The following is an 18841-nucleotide window of genomic DNA, read 5'->3' as shown; positions in this document are numbered from 1 at the left end:
TCTCTATAATAATTCACTCGACTAATCAATGGCGGATCTACTAGGCTACTACTCTATAGTTCCTAGACGACTAATTTTGGCACCATCCACGTGATAATAGACAAAGGACCTTTGGGCTGACGCAGAGTGACACCTCAGACCTAGACGAGGTGACCACGTGACGTTGGACACCCTAGAGTTGTTCCGCAAAACTTTGAACGGCGCCGCACTGTGCTGACTCATACAAATCGGTCGATGCTCGTCTGCAGAGTATAAGCCATCCTCTCGAGGAGTCGACAGTCATTAAAGGATCACGTATAACTGACTGCCCGGTCGTAGGTATAAAAGCCAACCCTTTGACCAATGAAAAGGGACTTCGAACACCCAACTCTCTCTTATTCTATCCCACTCTAACTTAAGCATCGGAGGGATCGAGTCGAGAAATCTCCCTTCCGACTTCGACCTTAGTGCAAGAGCCCAGCAACAAAGCAGCAGGTGATGAGGCCCACAGCTCAACCTGACCCAATGCCCACTTCTTCCACCTGAGTTTCCGTATGGACAACCTTGTGCATCCAAAATCGGATCGAACCATGCTAACATTTCGATCACGATGTAAAGATTCACCAATATTATTTATAATAGTAACATCAACATGTTTTGGTCCATCTCACTGTAACAACGTGTCATTCATCGTAGTAACATCAACGTGTTTTGGTCCATCTCACTACCACTCGCAAGAACATGACCCCGAGACCTTATAAATATGTTTTTCCTTCTCTTTTTTATTTTGTTTGTTCTGAAAGAAGTGCGAAGAGGAAGAGATGATAGATTAAGAATTTACATATAATGCATTAATTTAATTTGATAATAAGATCCTCATCCAATAAATTTATCCCTAAAATATTTAGTTCGATAGTATATAAGATTTTTATTTATCGAAAACCTAAAATACTGATCTACTGATTGGAATAATATTAGGTCAGTGGTGAAACCTGATATATTTTTAGAAATACTGGGTAGTCTTAAGAAGTTTTTATTAGATTATTCATAATATAATACTAGAATTTCTTTTACTGAATGCGAAAGTTTATTTATATAGTAATGATAATTTGTTGACAAGAAAATTAATTTCATGACTCAAGCTTTCGTCTATATTATGTAATACATATTATGTGCATATATTTAAAAGTCATTTCAAGTATCAACGCTAGCTTTTCATATTAATGTTGGTCCTAAAAATGATAGATATAAATTTGGCATCTAAATCTCACTTCCAGTAATAGTAACGAGGGTATTAAACTATATGATTCTATTAATATGATTGATCGGATCGATAAATACCAATGAATAATCTCAACCGTGATATCAAGTTTTGTGTCTTCTCAATTACAACCGAAGTTTGTACATCTCCAAAACTATTTACTATATTCATTTTTATTAAATAGCTCGAAACAAATAAGATTAAAAAAATCATAAAACTAATTATTAAGACTTTCCTTCTCTTCGTTTGCCAAAACAAAAGACAGAAGAAGTCGACTTCTCTTTTTTCCCTTATATATATATATATATATATATATATATATATATATATATATATATATATATATATATATATATTTATTTACATGCGTCGAACCATTAAATGCGAAAGGCTATAAATGTTGATAAGCATTGTTTAGGGGGTATATTTGCAATAGACACATTAAGAGGTCAATAAATGAGAGGGCCGAGGGAGAGAGAAAGGTGCGGTTTGTAGGGCCCTCGCTTCGTCGAAGCAAGCAAACCCTAAAAGTTCTTGGAGAGCTGTGAAATTTTGGAGCTTTGATCCCCCTTCCTTTTGACCTCGGGAGCCCTCCGAATCCTTCGATTCGCCAATAAGCTGCAAGAAATTTTCTTCCCTCGGCTCCTTGTTCTTTTCTCCCTGCGGATCTGGTGAGTTTTCTTGTCCTTTCCTTCGCCGGTTCGCTTTCCGCTCTCCTAACCCTTGTTTTCTTTTATTTCGGACGATTTTGTTTTTGACCTTTTATGGTGTATGTTCGTCTAGTCGAGGAATTGGGCTCGAAAACCTACGTTCCCGAGTCGCCTTCTTGGATCCCAGGCTGTCAAGACTTGGAACCCTAGGTTCTTTGTAGAAACGAGTAGATTGCTTGGCACTCTTCGAGGTTTCCCCCAGATTGCACGTTGGATCTTGATTGTTTCGTTCTTAGTGGATCTTTCTTTATGGATCTTGCGAAAAAGGCTGGTCCAGGATCTTTTTCCCTCTCTATTCCTCGTTTATGTGATGTTCGTGTAAGTAATGTAAATTAGGGCATGAAAATTCAAATATTCTTCTTGGTTGGGTCGCCATTTTTGGTGTTAGACCAGAGCTTTGTTGGAGGATGGAACTTTTGCTGCATAGAGGTCATGGGAGTTCTGGAAATATTTTATAGTTTCGGAAATAGATATGCTCTTTAAGGGGGAATATGTAAGGATGGATGATGGATCCCTATATGGTGTGATGGGTTGCTTGTTTTGAGGTTTCTCTAAAGCTGATTGACTTTAGTTTCTTTATTCTTGAGATGCAATCGAAATCACCGATGATACTCCAAGGACCATCAGATAGATTAGCCGAGGCTAGAGTTCCAAAAATTATTGAGAATGACAACATAAATACTGGCATAAACCACGTAGATAAGCGAAGGACATGAGTCTTTATGTTCGGCAACATGTGCACATTGTGAATGGTTAGAGGTCACATTGATTGAAGTCGAGAATGTATTCCGAGCAATAAGGATGCCATCTAAAGCCCCTGTTGAGGGTTGGAAAGCAACACCATCTTCTTTTGATTTAGAAACTAATCATTATCTGGTAGATAATTTTTTGGCATTTATTAAGGAGTATGAAAATCTAGCTAAGTAGCCTCCTTTAAACAAAGGCGTTTGTTCTCCGTTTGCTTATATAATCAGATCATTGCTACGAATCCTACTTGGGCATCGAGATCATTGCACGGGTCGACATGGCCATCATCATCTTCTTTAGGTAGTATGTTGTGCTCGATCGTCTTGATGTTCTGCACCAAGACGAAGAAGTCATATTGAACAAGTCCAACATTGTGTAGTTATGATGTCATTCATCTCCATCGTCCTCTTAGATGTACCTGTTCATGTTGCACACAGTAGTAGGTGAAATCCATGGTGGTGTAGCTTCTGAAGGTTATGAGTCAAAACTACTAGACTTGGTATCTCTTGTGACTGCGCTTACTTTAGGATGCATCAGCTGCATAGACATCGCTTACTTGAAGAACTCCAACTTAAGCCATTGCTCATGCCTCAGTGAATGATGGTTTTCCTGCTCTTTTTTGTTATGGACCATCTTTACCATGACTACGTAGCCTCCTAGTCAACATTGCCTGCCTTTTCACCTCTACTTCATTCATCTTGCTCATGCATAGTTCAAGCGTAGTAGTTGCACTCGAGACTCGAGTCACTTGCTCTCCCGCATGTTCTCTGCATTGCTCTGTGCTGCTCAATACGACTGTTCTTGGTGCATCAATTGTGCATACCTGGAGCTGCTGAAGTTGCTGAGTTGGTGGACATATGGACGTCGATGGATTCAGCTTGACCATGCATGGGATGCAGTTGAGCGCACTAAGAATAGTCATATTGGGCAGAGCAAATAAGACATATGAGAGAGCAAGTGACTTTGATGCAATTATTATTGTTGACAATAGGAGCAAGAGGAGTCCGCATAATATGAGTGACATGACGAAGATGAGTACCATGTTATTGAAGAACATGAGAACCATCAACTGCTCGGAGGCCTAAGCTGGAGAAAATTTTCAAATAAATGACAGACATCTGATTAGTGCTTTAGGAAGTGATGGTCACAAGAGATACCAAGTTCAGTTGCTTCAACTCGTAAGCTTCAGAAGTTGCACCATGAGCAAGATGGTGATTCCAAAGCAAAGAGAAGGGATTATGACAAGCATGAAGTAGATCTTTTATAGGAACAAGTATGCCATTAGTACTAAGACAACGATGGAGACGGTGAAGAAGATCGTAGCGACTCAACATTGGACTTGTCTGATATGAAAATGCTGGATGATTTTGATGAAATAATTGGTGTAAAACATTAAGATGATCAAGGCCACCACACTGGCTAAGCTGAAGAAGATGCAGATCTTGAGGATGACCATGTTGGTCTACACTGCTACATCTTGATGCCCAGGTTGATTTGTGGCAATGATCCGATAAAAATGATGAGAAAGTAGGAGAGCAAATGATTTCATTTAAAAGAGGTTACATAGTTGGATTTTGCATCTGTTCCTTGGCCATTATCTTGCTGCACCTGCTGACACAAGTACATATTTGGAGAATCAGTGAAACCAATATGATCATATTTCATACAGGTTCAAGACAAAAGATAAATTAATGAAATAAGAAACATCACACACACACACACACACACATATATATATCCCAAGTTTGTTGATATCTTCACTCAATATAGGTTGAGTTAAGGGGAGATTTGGGCAGACTTCCAATACCAAATAGTTAAACCAATGATTCGTAATTAAATACAAACTGAAAGAATAACTGTCAATTATAGTGTTGTGAACTGTTGTGAACCAATGATCCGCACCATTGGCTGGCCGACCAAATGATCCCTTATCGGAACTGTTGTGAACCCATAAAAAAAAGACAAAAAGAAAATTATAATTCATTGAAATATGAGATTATGCATTCACTTAGATAAAAATGTAATTATTAACTTAAGAATATATGAGATTTATTAACTCTTAGCAAAAAAAGATTTTATAAAGTTCTTTAAGTATATTTATTTATCTGAAGATTATTTTTTTTATAAATTGTAGGATTCCCTTTATGATCTTTGGTAGAAAAGCGAGTTTGACAACTCTTTCTCGTGTAGAATTTTTTCAATGCAGCTATCTTTGAAGATCTTTAGAATTTAGTGCTGCAAAGCATAAGATTTTTTTCTTTTATTTTCCTCCCCTATTGCGTGCGATGATACCCCTAATATTTCAAGAGCCTAGCTACCATGACTGGTGCTAACCAAAAAAATTCAGCCAGTGGTTTTGTATGTAACATAATTATATTTTTTCTTTTGTTATTTTTTAGTTGATTAGATTTAGTTTATTAATTTGGAATCTGTTTAAAGGTCTAGTGACTTAACATAATGGTCTAGTTTATTAATTTGGAATCTATTTAAATTAGTTTATTAATTTGTTTTCATTAAGTACTGCTGCTTACTTTCCTCTTTGAATGTCCAGATGGCAACTAAGCCATTAACAACTGAAGCAATTGCCCTGACTGAGAAGAAGATGGATATGACCTTAGGTATATCAGTATCTTTGCATACCTTTTCTTTTATGTGAAGTTTCTGTATGATAGTTTGCTCCTAACTTTGCTTTAAATGTTTGTTGTAGATGATATTATTAAAATGTCAAAGAAAAACCCAATGAAGGGCAAAAGACCTCAAAGGCCACCGGTGAGTATTCTTTGTATTCTGTGACAACTGTTTTTTTTATATTTTCAACAATTGAAATCGTATCCTTTGTTTTTAGATCAAAAGTCAAGGTTTCCAGAATGGCAATGCTTCCCATGGTAACACCAGGATGCAGCGATTCATAGATTCTAGATCATCGATCAGACAAGTAATTATTCTCTAAAATCTACAATATTGTATGGCAGTGCTTCATTTCTTAGTTTATTGTACGTGTACATGTACAGGGTGTCCTTGCAAAGAGGAGGTCAAATTTTCATAGTGATAAGTTCCCAATAACAACAGAGGTGGCCCGGAAGGCTGCGGTCATGCCTGTTAGCAACAGAAGGATAAATCGGAATGGACCAAGGTATTTAATCATCATGCTTTTCTTGGGCCCCTCATAGCTTTTTTAATTATCGGACTGTAATCTCATGACCTTTTATTGTATGTGTACCTTTACAGGTAAAAATGTGGTTATTTTATTGTTCAAAGAATGTCCACATTCGTGCAACCATGCTACCGCAGTCGTTTGCAGTTATATTGGACTATTGAGCTGTTAGATTGGTTGCCACATATGATATTTCAATATAGAACTGCTATCATAATATATTTCTGGGGAGTTTTGACTTTTGACTTGTTGATCTCCAAGATATGATTTTTCATCTTCATTCTAGTGTGTTTTTGGCCACTTGGTGGGAACAAATCTCAGCATTCATTTGCATCTCTCCTACCTGTATATAGATGGTGTGGCGAAGATGGGGGTTAGATGCAACCAAATGTGGTTGAGTCACTTCATTGTTTTCAAAGAGCAGTAATTCTCCTCCAAAATATGGGGTTTCCTGCACAGTTCTATGCGTGCACAATTTTTCTAGTCAACTTTAGAAAACAAATGTAGTATTTGTTTCTTGGTTAAAATTGAGGCTTGACATTGTAGCAACATTGAGAAGGGACCATACGGATTCAATTTTGAAAGCACGAAATGCTAGTTTGCCTTCTAAGTGGGAGAAGTCTTTAATGCCTATGGCATTCCTCTGTTGCCTCTGCTCCATTCCAAGATTTGTTCCCTTCATATCTAATCAGTTGGATCCTCAGCTGAGTGCCTGTTCATGGGGTTGAATTTATCAAATATGCTATGCATGAGTTTTTGCATTTATGAATCATCAATCATTTCAGGTTTGCAGGATTAATTTGAATTCGTTCAAGTATGAAAAAGTTGATCGAGCATCAGTTATATATAGGGATGTAATAAAATTTGAGCAATGCTCCATGCGCTGGTTTTATATGGTGGTAGATATGATATTTCTGGACATGTGTTTTGAGTCATATGTAGGCCGAAGTCTGTTTGTGTTGAAGTCTCCAAAAAGTCTGCAGTTGAGGTGAATGAACCGTTAAAAATATGCAGTGAAGGTGAACAAATGGTTGAAGTATGGTGTTTAGGCTGAAAACCTTTTCATAAATTTTCTGGTGCAGCTGAACTCCTGTTAGGTTTAGTTTACGTTGAAATTCTGGTATTCAGCAGAGTAGTGTTTGGTGGGATGAGCATCACCACGCTATTGAAACTTGATCTGGAAGCATCCTTATGGAGTATATGGTACTTTTGTGAGGAAAGAGGGGTCAGTGACTCTGGGATCTTTGTCCGTGGTACTCTTTGTTGCTTGGTGATAATAGATACTGCATCCTTATTCGGCATCCACTGTCTGTATCTCTCGGGTTTTCTGAATAATAAAATGAACAGTCAAGAATGTGCTAGAGAGCTTGGTCAGGAAAGTGGAGGCAGAGTTAGTATGTCTTGGCAGTTGTCTCTCTACTATCAATTTGTTTTGACTAGTTAATATAATTCTCTATTTGCATTAAGAGATGATGGTAAGCCACCATTATTATGATTATGGTTGCAATTCAATGCCACAATGAAGATCTCAATATGTTGCAAAATCATGTGCTTCAACTTCTAATAATCTTATTCTCAGCTATTTTACATTTACTTTCTTATGCAGGGTTACAGCCACAACTATTCAAAGAAAAGGTTATGATAATGGCTTCAATGTAAAGGTAAACTTTGTAATAGCACAATGAACTCCTTTTTTCTTGTGGTAAAGTAGATCTGTACAACATTTCATGTTTTCTTTATGAAACAGTCTTGCTTAAAAGCGCAAATTGTTGAAGTGCAAATCTATATGTTTGAGAGTACTATTTTTTTCTTTGTATACATGCCAATATCCAGAGTTACAATCTTTAAGATGGTTTGCATGAGATATTATATAAGAACCAGTTTTATCACTATGTGAATTATTTTCCTTGTAATACCTGTTCCGGCCATGTCGTACCCAGTTTTTTTTTTGCTAGTATCAGGTTTCCCTAGTATCGGGTCTGCAATCCTGGTGTTCCTGTGTTTATAACATAGCAGTTTTTCAGCTTTTGGTTTCCTGGAGTTGTCTTTGCCTCTTTCGTTCAACTCAAATACAAGTTTTTAGTTGAGACAGATTGAGTTGTAATTATTCTTCTAATGTTCGGTTCATTTGTATCTTGGATTCTCTTTGTTACTTCCAAATGGACGAATGGATGTGTCTTCTGATATCTCTTTGATGCTTCGTGCAGGATAAGGCAGTTGCCAAGCAGAAGCCTCAAACCTTAGATGCTCTCTTTGCAAATATGAAAGAGCAGAGGATGAGGCTGATGTCCCAGAAGGTAAACCATGAAAATGCTGTCAGATTGCACAAAAGGCACAATGTCCCATGGCAGCAACAGGGAAGTGGCGTAGCACGTGGGGGCCCTCGCCGGCAGTTTGCCAACTTTGCTAAATGAGGATAATTTTGTTGACTATGGTTTCTCATTTCATCAACTCTATACAGAAATTTCTCTGTGGTTGCTACTAGTGTGTTCTTCAAATGGGGGGGGCCACTCTTTGCAGTTTGCAAAAGCTGCAAAAGTGGTTTGTTTCATTTGCCAGTAAAGGTACATCTTGTGGTTAATCAATTGCTAGCTGCTTTAACATGCTTTTTTAACGTTTCTTGTCCCTTAAATTCTTATATCAGACCTATAAGCTAATGTTTTACCCAAAAAGTCATTGTGAAGTTTGCTTCATTTTTATACATATGCTTAAAATTTTCTCGGTTGGAATTATGACCTCCAAATTGCTTTTATGGTTTCTCGCCATGCAAGCAAAAATCTATTGGTCGAGGTATGGTTAGCTTATTGCTACATTCCTAAGTCCATGTTATGCCCATCTCAAATAAGCAAGGGTTTTTTTGTTATGGATCACCACTCTCTAGTCACAATCAAGAGCTTCCAGGGTGAGGTCTCCCAACAGTTTTGTGTTGTGGTAATTGCATGAAGGAAGATGGATTTTAGTCTTTGTTTTACCTTGATGAATCTGTTGAAGATACTCAGCTGAAGTGATGGTTTCTCCAGAGGTTTTGTATCAGATGGAAACCTTTGACCTTCTGAGGATAAGATTAAGTTCTTACTGCGAGCTTTGGAGTTTCTATGCTCTGCTTTTGCCTTCATTCTCACTTCACAGGAGGAACACTGATGGGAGCATGATGACACTACTAAATTATTGACTCAGGATTAGTTGATGAGGCACGGATGCAAGCCCATCAGCCATCGTCTTTAGTAGACCAATAAAGCTTCTGTGGGATAAACATTTCAATATTCTTGCAGCAGCAGCAGCAGCAGCAGCAGCAGATCGTTAAAAGTACCGAGTTAACAACTAAACGATGGATGTTAGCAATCGGACGTCCTCTAGAATAAAGCTGCAAAAGCATCAGTGGAAGAATGCTCAGCCCAGCCCGTAAAGGATGCCAAAGACGTCAGCTTTCGTGCATCAAGTCAAAGAGGACAAGTGTTGAGTGCAGATCCTGCTTGCCTTCGTCAGCAATGAATCAGATTGGTGGCATTCATTTGATGAAGTAAAAAAAACACAGTTTCTGAGCTCATCATCAGCGTAGGGATTCTAATCAAACAAGAAATGTCAGAAAATTATATAAGAAAAAAAATATATGATTAAATAGTTAGATGCCATTGATTTTAATCGCCATGCAAATTGTCTCGACGTGTTTGACGGCCGATTCATTGTGTTGCGTGGTTTCTCGGAAGCCACCGTTGCTGCTGCTGCTGTCTTCGACGCCACGACGCCTCCATTGCTTTCTTCTCGTCCCAATCCATTCCGCACCTCCGCGGACACGCGTCCTCCGCTCGGCTCGTTTTCTTGTTCCTTCCCTCACCGCCCCCGGCCAAAGGTCGGTCGATAAGTCTCCCCATCCAGTCGTCGTCAACGAGAACCACCCGCGCACGCATCCTCGGCCGATATGCAGTCGTCATGAAGGTATATGCCTGCGGGGATGAAACAAAATCTACGACCTGTGGCGTCGGTCAACCTCCGGGAGGCGATACTTATCCGTTTATCTCGAGCCACCCGTACGAACTACCCGTTCCCTTATTGGATTTAAAAGTGGGACCCGTGTTTTATGCCAGGTCGGCAGGGGTTTATAAGTGGGTGAGAAAATATGTCGTGCTACTCTTGCTCGAGAATCTACCTGGTTTTTTATTGGACACAGGTGTGGGGTCCACGTGCTACACACTGCACCAGGTCAGCGAGTAGTAACAATCAGTAAGGAAACGTAGTCTGGGAATATTCTCTCGACGATCCCAAAGCCATTCCCATCGTGTCATCTTGGCGGTCAAAACGGAACCAAACGGCGAACGTATAGCGTTCTATATACAAACCCGACACTGTCACTTCCAATTCAATTGTCCGCTCCCGATTCCCTCTTCTTCGCTCTCCTCTCCCACGTTTCTTTCCCCTCCTCTCCTCGGCCTACCTCTCATCCCAAAACCCTACCTTTCGCCTCGTTTTCCGCTGCCTCAGTCCCGCTCTCCGGTCATGGCGAGGCGTGTGCTGGTCACGGGTGGTGCCGGATACATCGGGAGCCACACCGTGCTGCAGCTCCTCCTGGAAGGGTTCTCTGTCGTGGTGGTGGATAACCTCGATAACTCATCGGTGGTCGCCGTCCAGCGCGTCGCCCAACTCGCCGGCGAATTCGGCAAGAACCTCGCCTTTCATCGGGTAATCGTCGTCTCTTGTTGTGTGACACGCGGGGCGGAGACTGGGTTTTGGGTATCGGATTTATTTTTAATGGAGGTGATTTATTCCTCGGATTTATTTTATTGAAAGACCCCAGTTTTGATGGACCTTCATCGTGATGATTTGGTTGTCTATCTTTTCTCCCGAAAGCATCGAGCAAAATCGAAACTTTTGGTTAGAGATGGCCCGTTTGGCTCTAGTTTCGGTTTGGATTCGGAGGCTCAGAAAGTCGTAGAGTACCGTATCCTTAGGGATGTGTGGATTTTTCACTTTTGATGATTTGGAATTTTTGGTCGGTGACCGCGTATCCTAGTTAGTGACTTTGTAAAATTAGGGTTCTTGGCATATTTCTGTTGCAAGCGTTCTTTCGCCAAATCAGGCAGTTGTGTGGTATTTACTTTCAAGTTGTTTCGCTAAATTCACCACCATTCTTTAATTATTATTTCAGTTGCTCAATAAAAATGTCTCACCTCAGCTTTAGTTATTCACAAAATAATGTTTTTTCGATGATAGGAAATAGCTGTACTCTTGCTGAACCATTTGACTTGATCCTATATGTTGTAATTCCACTTTTTTATTGGAATGAGCTTTAGCTGCTATAGTAGGATTAATTTAATCGTCATAATCCTTGCACGCATTCTCTTATTCTAAACAAGATAATGAAATGGTAGGTTTCTGTTTTATTAGTTCCACGATTTGACTAAATTTTTTATTTGTTTCTAGAAGTTGCTTTCTTGAATATTTTCCTGATCCATAATAAGGTTCCATGAAAATGAAACATTTTATATTTGTTATCACAATTTCCGGTCTCAATTTTATCAAGGCGGGCTTGATTTGTGATGGTGTTTTTCTTGTGGTTGCCTATATATATTTTGTTTCTGACCTCTGTTGTCCTCATGAGTTTGATTATGCTTCGTAGTGAATGCAAAAGTAGCAGTTCTTTTTTCATGGATTTGATTACTATATTATGTGGATGCTTCTGCAGTTTGACATTCGAGACAAGGAAGCATTGGAAAAAGTTTTTGCTACATCAAAGTAAGTGTTTTTTCCTTGATATTTATACGTAAGTCGTTTGATCACTTACATTAAGTTGGCACCTTGTGTGGTTTTCTTGATGGTCATGTCACATTGCTTACTTGTTAATTTTTTAAATTTAAGAACTTATGGCATTATTTAAATACTATTTTATTGGCATCAAATGTGACTTTTGATTGGTAGAATACATTTTAGGCAGTCAATATTTGGTTTAGAAAGGAAAATTGAGCTGTTTCAGTTGAAAGTGGGATATTTTGGGTCTATCCTTAAAAATCAGTAAAAGTTCTCTGTTCGTTGTAGTTATGTTCCGGGTTTTGATCTAACGTCTAGCTATCTTAGTTATTAAGTAGCTCCTCATGCCATTTCTTACCAATTACGTCTGTTGTTTGGCAATTGAGCAAATTTAGTTAACCAGCACAAAAATCAAGAAATCATGTGGGAAGTCAAACTTTCTTAGAATTAACACTTGAACCAAAATTGAACCTAATTGATTTCTTGAAGTTATGCATTTGATTGATAAATATAAAGGCAGGTACTATCATGAGAATCAGTATATGGACATTTATTAGGTAACATACTGTTTAAAACTATTCCTATATCTTTAGACTAATGGACATTTATTACCCTAAGAACATTTCACACATTTTTTTCTTTTTGCTGATTATCCTTGTTTCTGTCGACTGATATCCCAAATCTCTCAACCTAGAAGAACAGAAACGAAGATTGGGCTTCCGTGTAGGTTGCGATTGGCCAAAGTCATAACAGATAGAGACACTTAAGCTTTATGTGGAATAATTAGGTACCATGCAGAATAGATAGGTACCAGAGTTTGATATTTTTATAGTCATGAATCTTTTCATGTATTTGTCTCTTGATCCAGTTTTACATTTTTGTGATTAACATTCCTCTTTGATTAAAAGGATTTTAGAACGCAGTAGTCAGATACTTATGTGGTTGGAATGTTGGATATCAAGACAGCAATATGTACAACAAAACTATCATTGTTGGGATGAGGATAATGAGATGAAAGTGTGGGATCATCAGAAATGACATAATAAGTTCTTACTTTTATGAATTATGAGGTATATTTTAAAATAAGATAAAATCAGAGAGAATCATTTAAAATGGTGCCAACATATCCTAAAGAAACCTATAAAACCTTTGTTAGATGACGTTTACCATTGTAGTAGTATGAGGAGTGGTAGGAGACATAAGAAAGTTTAATTAGAAAAATGTAAAAAAGATATGTGACTTCTCTTTGTTGAACTAGTGATATTGCTCTAAATAGAACTCAATGGCAGGGAAAGATCATTGTGGTCAACCCCAAATAGTTGAACATGGCTTCCTTTTGTTATTATTATTGTATTTCTTAAATGTGAATGTCAGTGGATTTCTTCATGTAATTTTCAGAATCTTATGTTGAGTTTATGTTCTTCGTGTATGAAGCTATGATTTTTGTCATCAGGTTTGATGCTGTTATACATTTTGCTGGTCTAAAGGCTGTGGGTGAAAGTGTTCAGAAACCTTTGATTTATTATGAAAATAACATCATTGGTACAATTACTCTCTTGGAAGTAATGGCTGCACATGGATGCAAAAAGGTATTTCTCTGGATAAACTTGATTTGTTGGCCAAGATTTTTCTTCTTAGAAGATTGTAAAGAAAAACAAAACATTTAGAACATTACAAATTCTTCAGTGTTTTGAAACAACTTATCTCATTCTCAATGGTTGTTCACATGAATTGTTTTTTCTCAGTTGGTGTAGCACATCGATTTCTTCACTCTTGCCAGTTATGTAACTAATAAGTAAACGGAGAAGGTCCTATGCTGTTTCAATAGTTGGATCATTGAAGAAGCAAAAGCATGCATGCTTGTTATACACTGAATGCACATTTTTGTTTTCCATAATTTCTTGTGATCAAAGGAATCTTATGGATCACACTCTGCCTCCTTTTTTCCCTCATAGTTGGCCACATGACCACAGGCTGGGCCAATGTGCCTTGTCTGTTTTGCCATGCTTATCTAGTTTCTGTGGAGAGCTAAAACTTGTTATTTAAATAGCAAATTTCTCAAGATCTTGATAGAGAGTATCATGTGCCATTTAACATTTTATGGTGTCAAATTGTGAGAGGTATACATTGAGACAAAGATCAATTGTTCATGTACAATATTATCCTAAATACAGATTCTATCAGGAATGAGGTCATGCTATGGCCTTGCGTTTCTATGCTTTAGTAATAGCCATATCTATATGGCTACTCCTTGCGGACTTCATAACTCTCATACTGCCGGTGTCTTTTTGTGTATACCGCTTTCTGTTCTACCCAATAGTTCTTTTGAAGTTTATGGAATGGGCACCTCAATGGGCCCCAGAGGCATTCAAGGAAGGCTACTTTAGTTCGGTTATACTTGCTACGGTCCTTTCATAAACCTTCTCTCATGGGCTCTTACACATATGACATACCTGACCTTTTGGGCATTCACATATATCAGGGTTGTGAAGGAACCACACCACATAGGATGATGAGACACAAACTAGTTTTCATGAGATAGCCTTTTAAGTTGATATTTGATAATAAATATATATTAGATGAATTTATATTTATTTTCTTTTACCATAATGATTAATGCAATAGACATTTGTTAGGATTTGCTTTCTTGATGATTTCCTTGTTTTATATAAAAATACATGTAACCAAGAAATTGAACTTTCTTTGTAATTATTGTTATGTGATAACCTTTTTATGTAAATTAATTTATATTTTTAAAGTATCTATTTATGACCTTTCTGATGAAATATTGGCTTTTGGGGTGACTGTTTCAGTGATATGAATGTACATATATTTCACCATTAAAGCATTTGGGTGACTGATTTTTCAAACTTCTCAGCTGGTATTTTCATCATCAGCTACCGTTTATGGTTGGCCTAAGGATCTGCCCTGTACAGAGGAATCACCTTTATGTGCAATGAATCCATATGGTCGAACCAAGGTTCCTTCTTTCTTCTTTGCCTACATTTTATTTTTCACTTTTTACCTTTATGTACCTATTGGTGTGATCTGAAGATTTTTATATCAATATTTGCAGCTTATGATTGAAGAAATATGTCGTGATATCCATCATGCAGATGGTGATTGGAAGATCATGCTACTAAGATATTTCAATCCTGTTGGAGCTCATCCCAGTGGACAAATTGGTGAAGATCCTTGTGGAATTCCCAATAACCTCATGCCACTTGTCCAGCAAGTTGCTGTTGGTAGGAGACCTACACTTGCAGTATTTGGAAATGACTATTCAACCAAGGATGGCACAGGGGTATGTTTTTCATGAATTATATATCATTTTTATTTATTTTTGGTCTCTTTAATGTTTAAGTTGTTTAAGGACATGTACTCAAATATTGTGATACTTGGTTTTATCCTACTGGAACCAGCTTGACAGAACAATCATCTTAATTGAAGCAAGTAATGGAGCTTAATTTATGATATTGATTCTGTTGTTAATGTATATAACATTAAATTTTATATATTAGTTCTATGACTATTTTGGATGAAAATGTGCGTTTGAGAAACTGTAGATTTACTTATAGTGCAGATTTTGATAGATTTACTTATTCATATGTTGCTGTCAAGTATTCTAAATATACAACATTAGTATTATCTAATGCAGAAACTGCTTGGTTCAAGGGCCAAAAATTTTATTGTTTTAGTGCTAGTTATTACAGTTTTTCTTCTTATGGTCATCACAAAATGGCTGCAGGTAAGGGATTACATCCATGTTGTTGATCTAGCAGATGGACATATTGCAGCCCTGCAGAAGTTCTTTGAGGACCCCAACATAGGTACGTATTGGATGCAATTAAAATTTGTAGTACTTTATGTAATTGCTGGCCCAAATACTTTTTGTAAATTTCTTGATTACAGCCATTATTTACACATTTGCTTATGGTGAAGTTTAGGCTATTTACTATTATTTACACATTTGGTGTTTGCAACTTATAAACTTAAGATATATAGTTCAGACTATTGTTTATTCTTCAGGATATATAATGTTCAGCAACATTTTAGGAAGTAATGCTTACGACCTAACACCAACTTTCACCTGCACTAAATATTTGACTATTACCCAAGCAACCAGTGTTATAGGTCCTGTTTATACTTATATGCATGGAAAGCTAGGTTTTGGTAGCTTGAATTGTTGTTTGGTGAGTCTTTAAAGTTGAAGTTGTGTAAATAAAAACTAAGTTTGTTAATGATCACTTTTGTTGTTTTTGGTTGTTGTTTTTTTATGGAAAGTATGACATGGTCATTTTTTATTTTTTTTTAAGTGATATAGGATGTTACTGGTTGCTATACCATAATATATCAGTATTATACCGATCTGATTAATTTCCAAAGCCAACACTGGACCTAGATTTAAATCCTTGACCCACGTACCCATTTTTCACAAATTTTTCTCAGTTTGGTTTAGGGTTGTTGTTTCACCCGGTTTGGCTCCTCCTGATTGGTATTTAGCGGTTTCGCAGTTTAGTTAGTGTCAAGCCCAAACCAAGACGCGGACTACCTCCATTTTGGATGGTCTGGTCCGACATATTAAAAAAAGTAAAAAAAAACTATATAACTCGTAAACTGTTGGTTTATGTGAGCCCTCTTTACTGGCCTGATGTTGCCCGCTGCCCATCGTGTGCCGCTAATTTCGGGTACACTTCCTCTTCTTCCTTTTCTTCTCTTATTTTTTCTTCCTCTTCTCCTCCTTTTGCCTCCTCTTCTTGCTTGTCGTGTGCACTGATCATACATATCGGTCTGACCAGGGACCGATACAGGTCCAGTAAGAAATTGCAAACATTGTTATTCCAAGCTTGTGAACATATAGCTATTGTGTTGTCAAGTACCGAATGTATCTAAATGGAGAATGTCTCATGGATCATGATTTCCGTTGCTATCCAAAGGCTATACTATCTCTGTGGGGTTTGCTATGGGTCACCTGTGTGTCATCTGGGTTAATGGATGATAAAAGCATTCTCAACATCATGTGGCTTATATTTTTTGAAACTCAGCTTGTGCAGAATTATGCAGCATAATTATTATTATCATTGTCATCTGAATCTTGTATCATCCTTTCAGAGTCAGGTATGATAACTATGCTTCAACTTGGTTCAATGGAAGATTTTAATATTCCTAGAAATCTTAGCACGCCATTAACATTTGCCCTAATGCTACTCTTATCTACTTGTGCTGAAATAGGCTGGAACAGTTTCGTATATGTTCGACAACATTAATATTTTCTAGAGTGAGACATTCACATTAGTCCTTTCTTATTTGGGCTTACATTAGCATTTCTGTTTTTAATGAGCCATGATTTATGATATAGAATTTTTATTGTGCTTTAACATGCTTTGTTAAAATGGAAGAGCTTTTAGTATTACAGACCAAATACAGGACAGTAAGCACCTTCAAGCGAGGTGACTCATATAGTTAAAGACATGGATTAACAATTTAATCTTCAAACATCACATTTGATGCCTAACCATCAGTGTTTATCTGGATATTTCACCATGTAGTTTTTTTAAAGCATTCATGTATTGATTCTTAATTCCTTGCAAGGCTTTCGATATGTTTAATCTGACAAAGTACTGTAAGCTGCAGGCTGTGAAGTTTATAATCTAGGAACTGGAAAGGGAACATCCGTATTAGAAATGGTGGCAGCATTCGAGAAGGCTTCTGGCAAGGTATTACAGTTTCAGGCAACATGATTTATTAAGATGAAGAAAAACGACTGGCTATTTGAGCAATCGTGTGTAATTAGGGTAGGATAACTTGATATTGAGATGCATATCATGAATTTCATTAGATGACTCGAATCAATTCTCTACCAAATCTTCTGCTTTTGAGTAAAATGTGTTGTGTTGTTACCTATTGCTGGCTGAAGGATTCTGGATTGGAGATCAGTCAAGCCACATGGTGTTAGTATGCATGCTCTGTCTTTCTTCTATAAGTCTCGACTTATTAGATTATTTTCAGAAAATTCCTCTGGTCATGGCTGGAAGGCGTCCTGGTGATGCTGAAATTCTTTATGCATGCACCGTCAAAGCAGAGAAGGAACTCAGTTGGAAGTATGTACTTTATGCTTCAGTTCATGCAGTAATACTTGACATTCTTGTAGGCCAATTCTCTGATATTTTTTGTTAATGTTGTTAGTCATTGTTTCTTAGTATGACCGAAGAATCCATTCCTCAGCTCAATATGTTATCATTAGGGTTCTGGTTGACAGTGTTTAATTTCTTGTATGGATGTTGAAATGATGGCTACTGCAGAGCAAAGTATGGCATCGAAGAGATGTGCCGTGATCAATGGAACTGGGCTACCAAGAACCCCTGGGGATACAGATCACCTGACCCTCCTAACTGAAGAAGCTCTGCAAATTATAACACCAGTCCTTCAATGAATTCAGAGAGATTACTAATTGTGAACTTGTAAATATGGCATAGGTGCAGCTGATTTGTCTGTTATATAATGCTTCATGAATAAATATGCTTCTGTTATGACAAAAGCATTATAGTCAAAAGGATCTTTGCTTTTTCTTCCCATAGGAATTTTCTTTCAGCCTCTTAGATACTGCTCCCTTTTTTCTAAATTCCACTGGATAGTTGATCTGAGGCTGGTGAAAGTTTAGAACATGTCTAACAATGATTTGTCCAATGACTGGTGACAGATGATGATATATGTGCTGTATACCTGGATGCAGAATCTAGTAATCATGAAGTCTTTCGCATCGCCTTTGTTGTTATTACCTACTGAGATTACAACTCTGTTGCTTGAAACTGTTCTTGACTTTTTATGATTGCTGATGTAAAAGTTTGCAGTGTCTCCCAAATGATTCAAAGCAATGTATTTGTTTGTCTTTTATCTGCCACTTAGACGGATTCAGTTAGGAATTTCCATTTTGGTAGTTAATGTTTGACTTTGCTCTTCTCAACCAAGGATGAACAATTTTTTGAAGGTGGTGTCTGTAAATAAAAGTTGCATAATATTTTTTGGGTCATGGCAGGGGAATTGAATTCTAGTGAAGTGAATTGTTATGCTTTATGCTTGTGCGCTTCCACAAAGAGGGTTTCAAGCTCATGTATATTTTGATAATGGATTTTCTTAGATAATTCTCTCTCTTCAAAGTGCAAATGTTGTGAATTCTGTTTTTTTTTTTTTTTTTTTTTGTGAATGGATTTATAATTTACATAGTTGGGTAGCCTGGTAATGTATTTC

At 37.4% G+C, this 18841-nt stretch overlaps 2 protein-coding genes across 2 annotated transcripts; both read left to right on the top strand.

Annotated features, from left to right (window-relative positions):
* The first annotated feature begins 1709 nt into the window (after positions 1–1709).
* Positions 1710–8465, top strand: LOC103988809 (uncharacterized). Its single transcript, XM_009407450.3, has 7 exons — positions 1710–1911; positions 5249–5315; positions 5405–5466; positions 5543–5632; positions 5709–5830; positions 7458–7512; positions 8059–8465. Exons 2-7 carry the CDS (start codon positions 5249–5251, stop codon positions 8263–8265), a joined length of 603 nt encoding a protein of 200 aa, XP_009405725.1. The 5' UTR covers positions 1710–1911; the 3' UTR covers positions 8266–8465.
* Positions 8466–10192: 1727 nt separating this feature from the next.
* Positions 10193–18353, top strand: LOC135615253 (UDP-glucose 4-epimerase 1-like). The gene is made up of 9 exons (XM_065113501.1): positions 10193–10528; positions 11532–11581; positions 13047–13182; positions 14472–14573; positions 14670–14897; positions 15342–15423; positions 17228–17310; positions 17603–17694; positions 17896–18353. Exons 1-9 carry the CDS (start codon positions 10346–10348, stop codon positions 17987–17989), a joined length of 1050 nt encoding a protein of 349 aa, XP_064969573.1. The 5' UTR covers positions 10193–10345; the 3' UTR covers positions 17990–18353.
* The last annotated feature ends 488 nt before the right edge of the window (positions 18354–18841 follow it).

This window comes from Musa acuminata, chromosome BXJ2-6, assembly GCF_036884655.1.
Source record: "Musa acuminata AAA Group cultivar baxijiao chromosome BXJ2-6, Cavendish_Baxijiao_AAA, whole genome shotgun sequence".
NCBI classification, from domain to species: Eukaryota; Viridiplantae; Streptophyta; class Magnoliopsida; order Zingiberales; family Musaceae; genus Musa; species Musa acuminata.
This window is presented reverse-complemented; position numbering and strand designations above follow the sequence as displayed.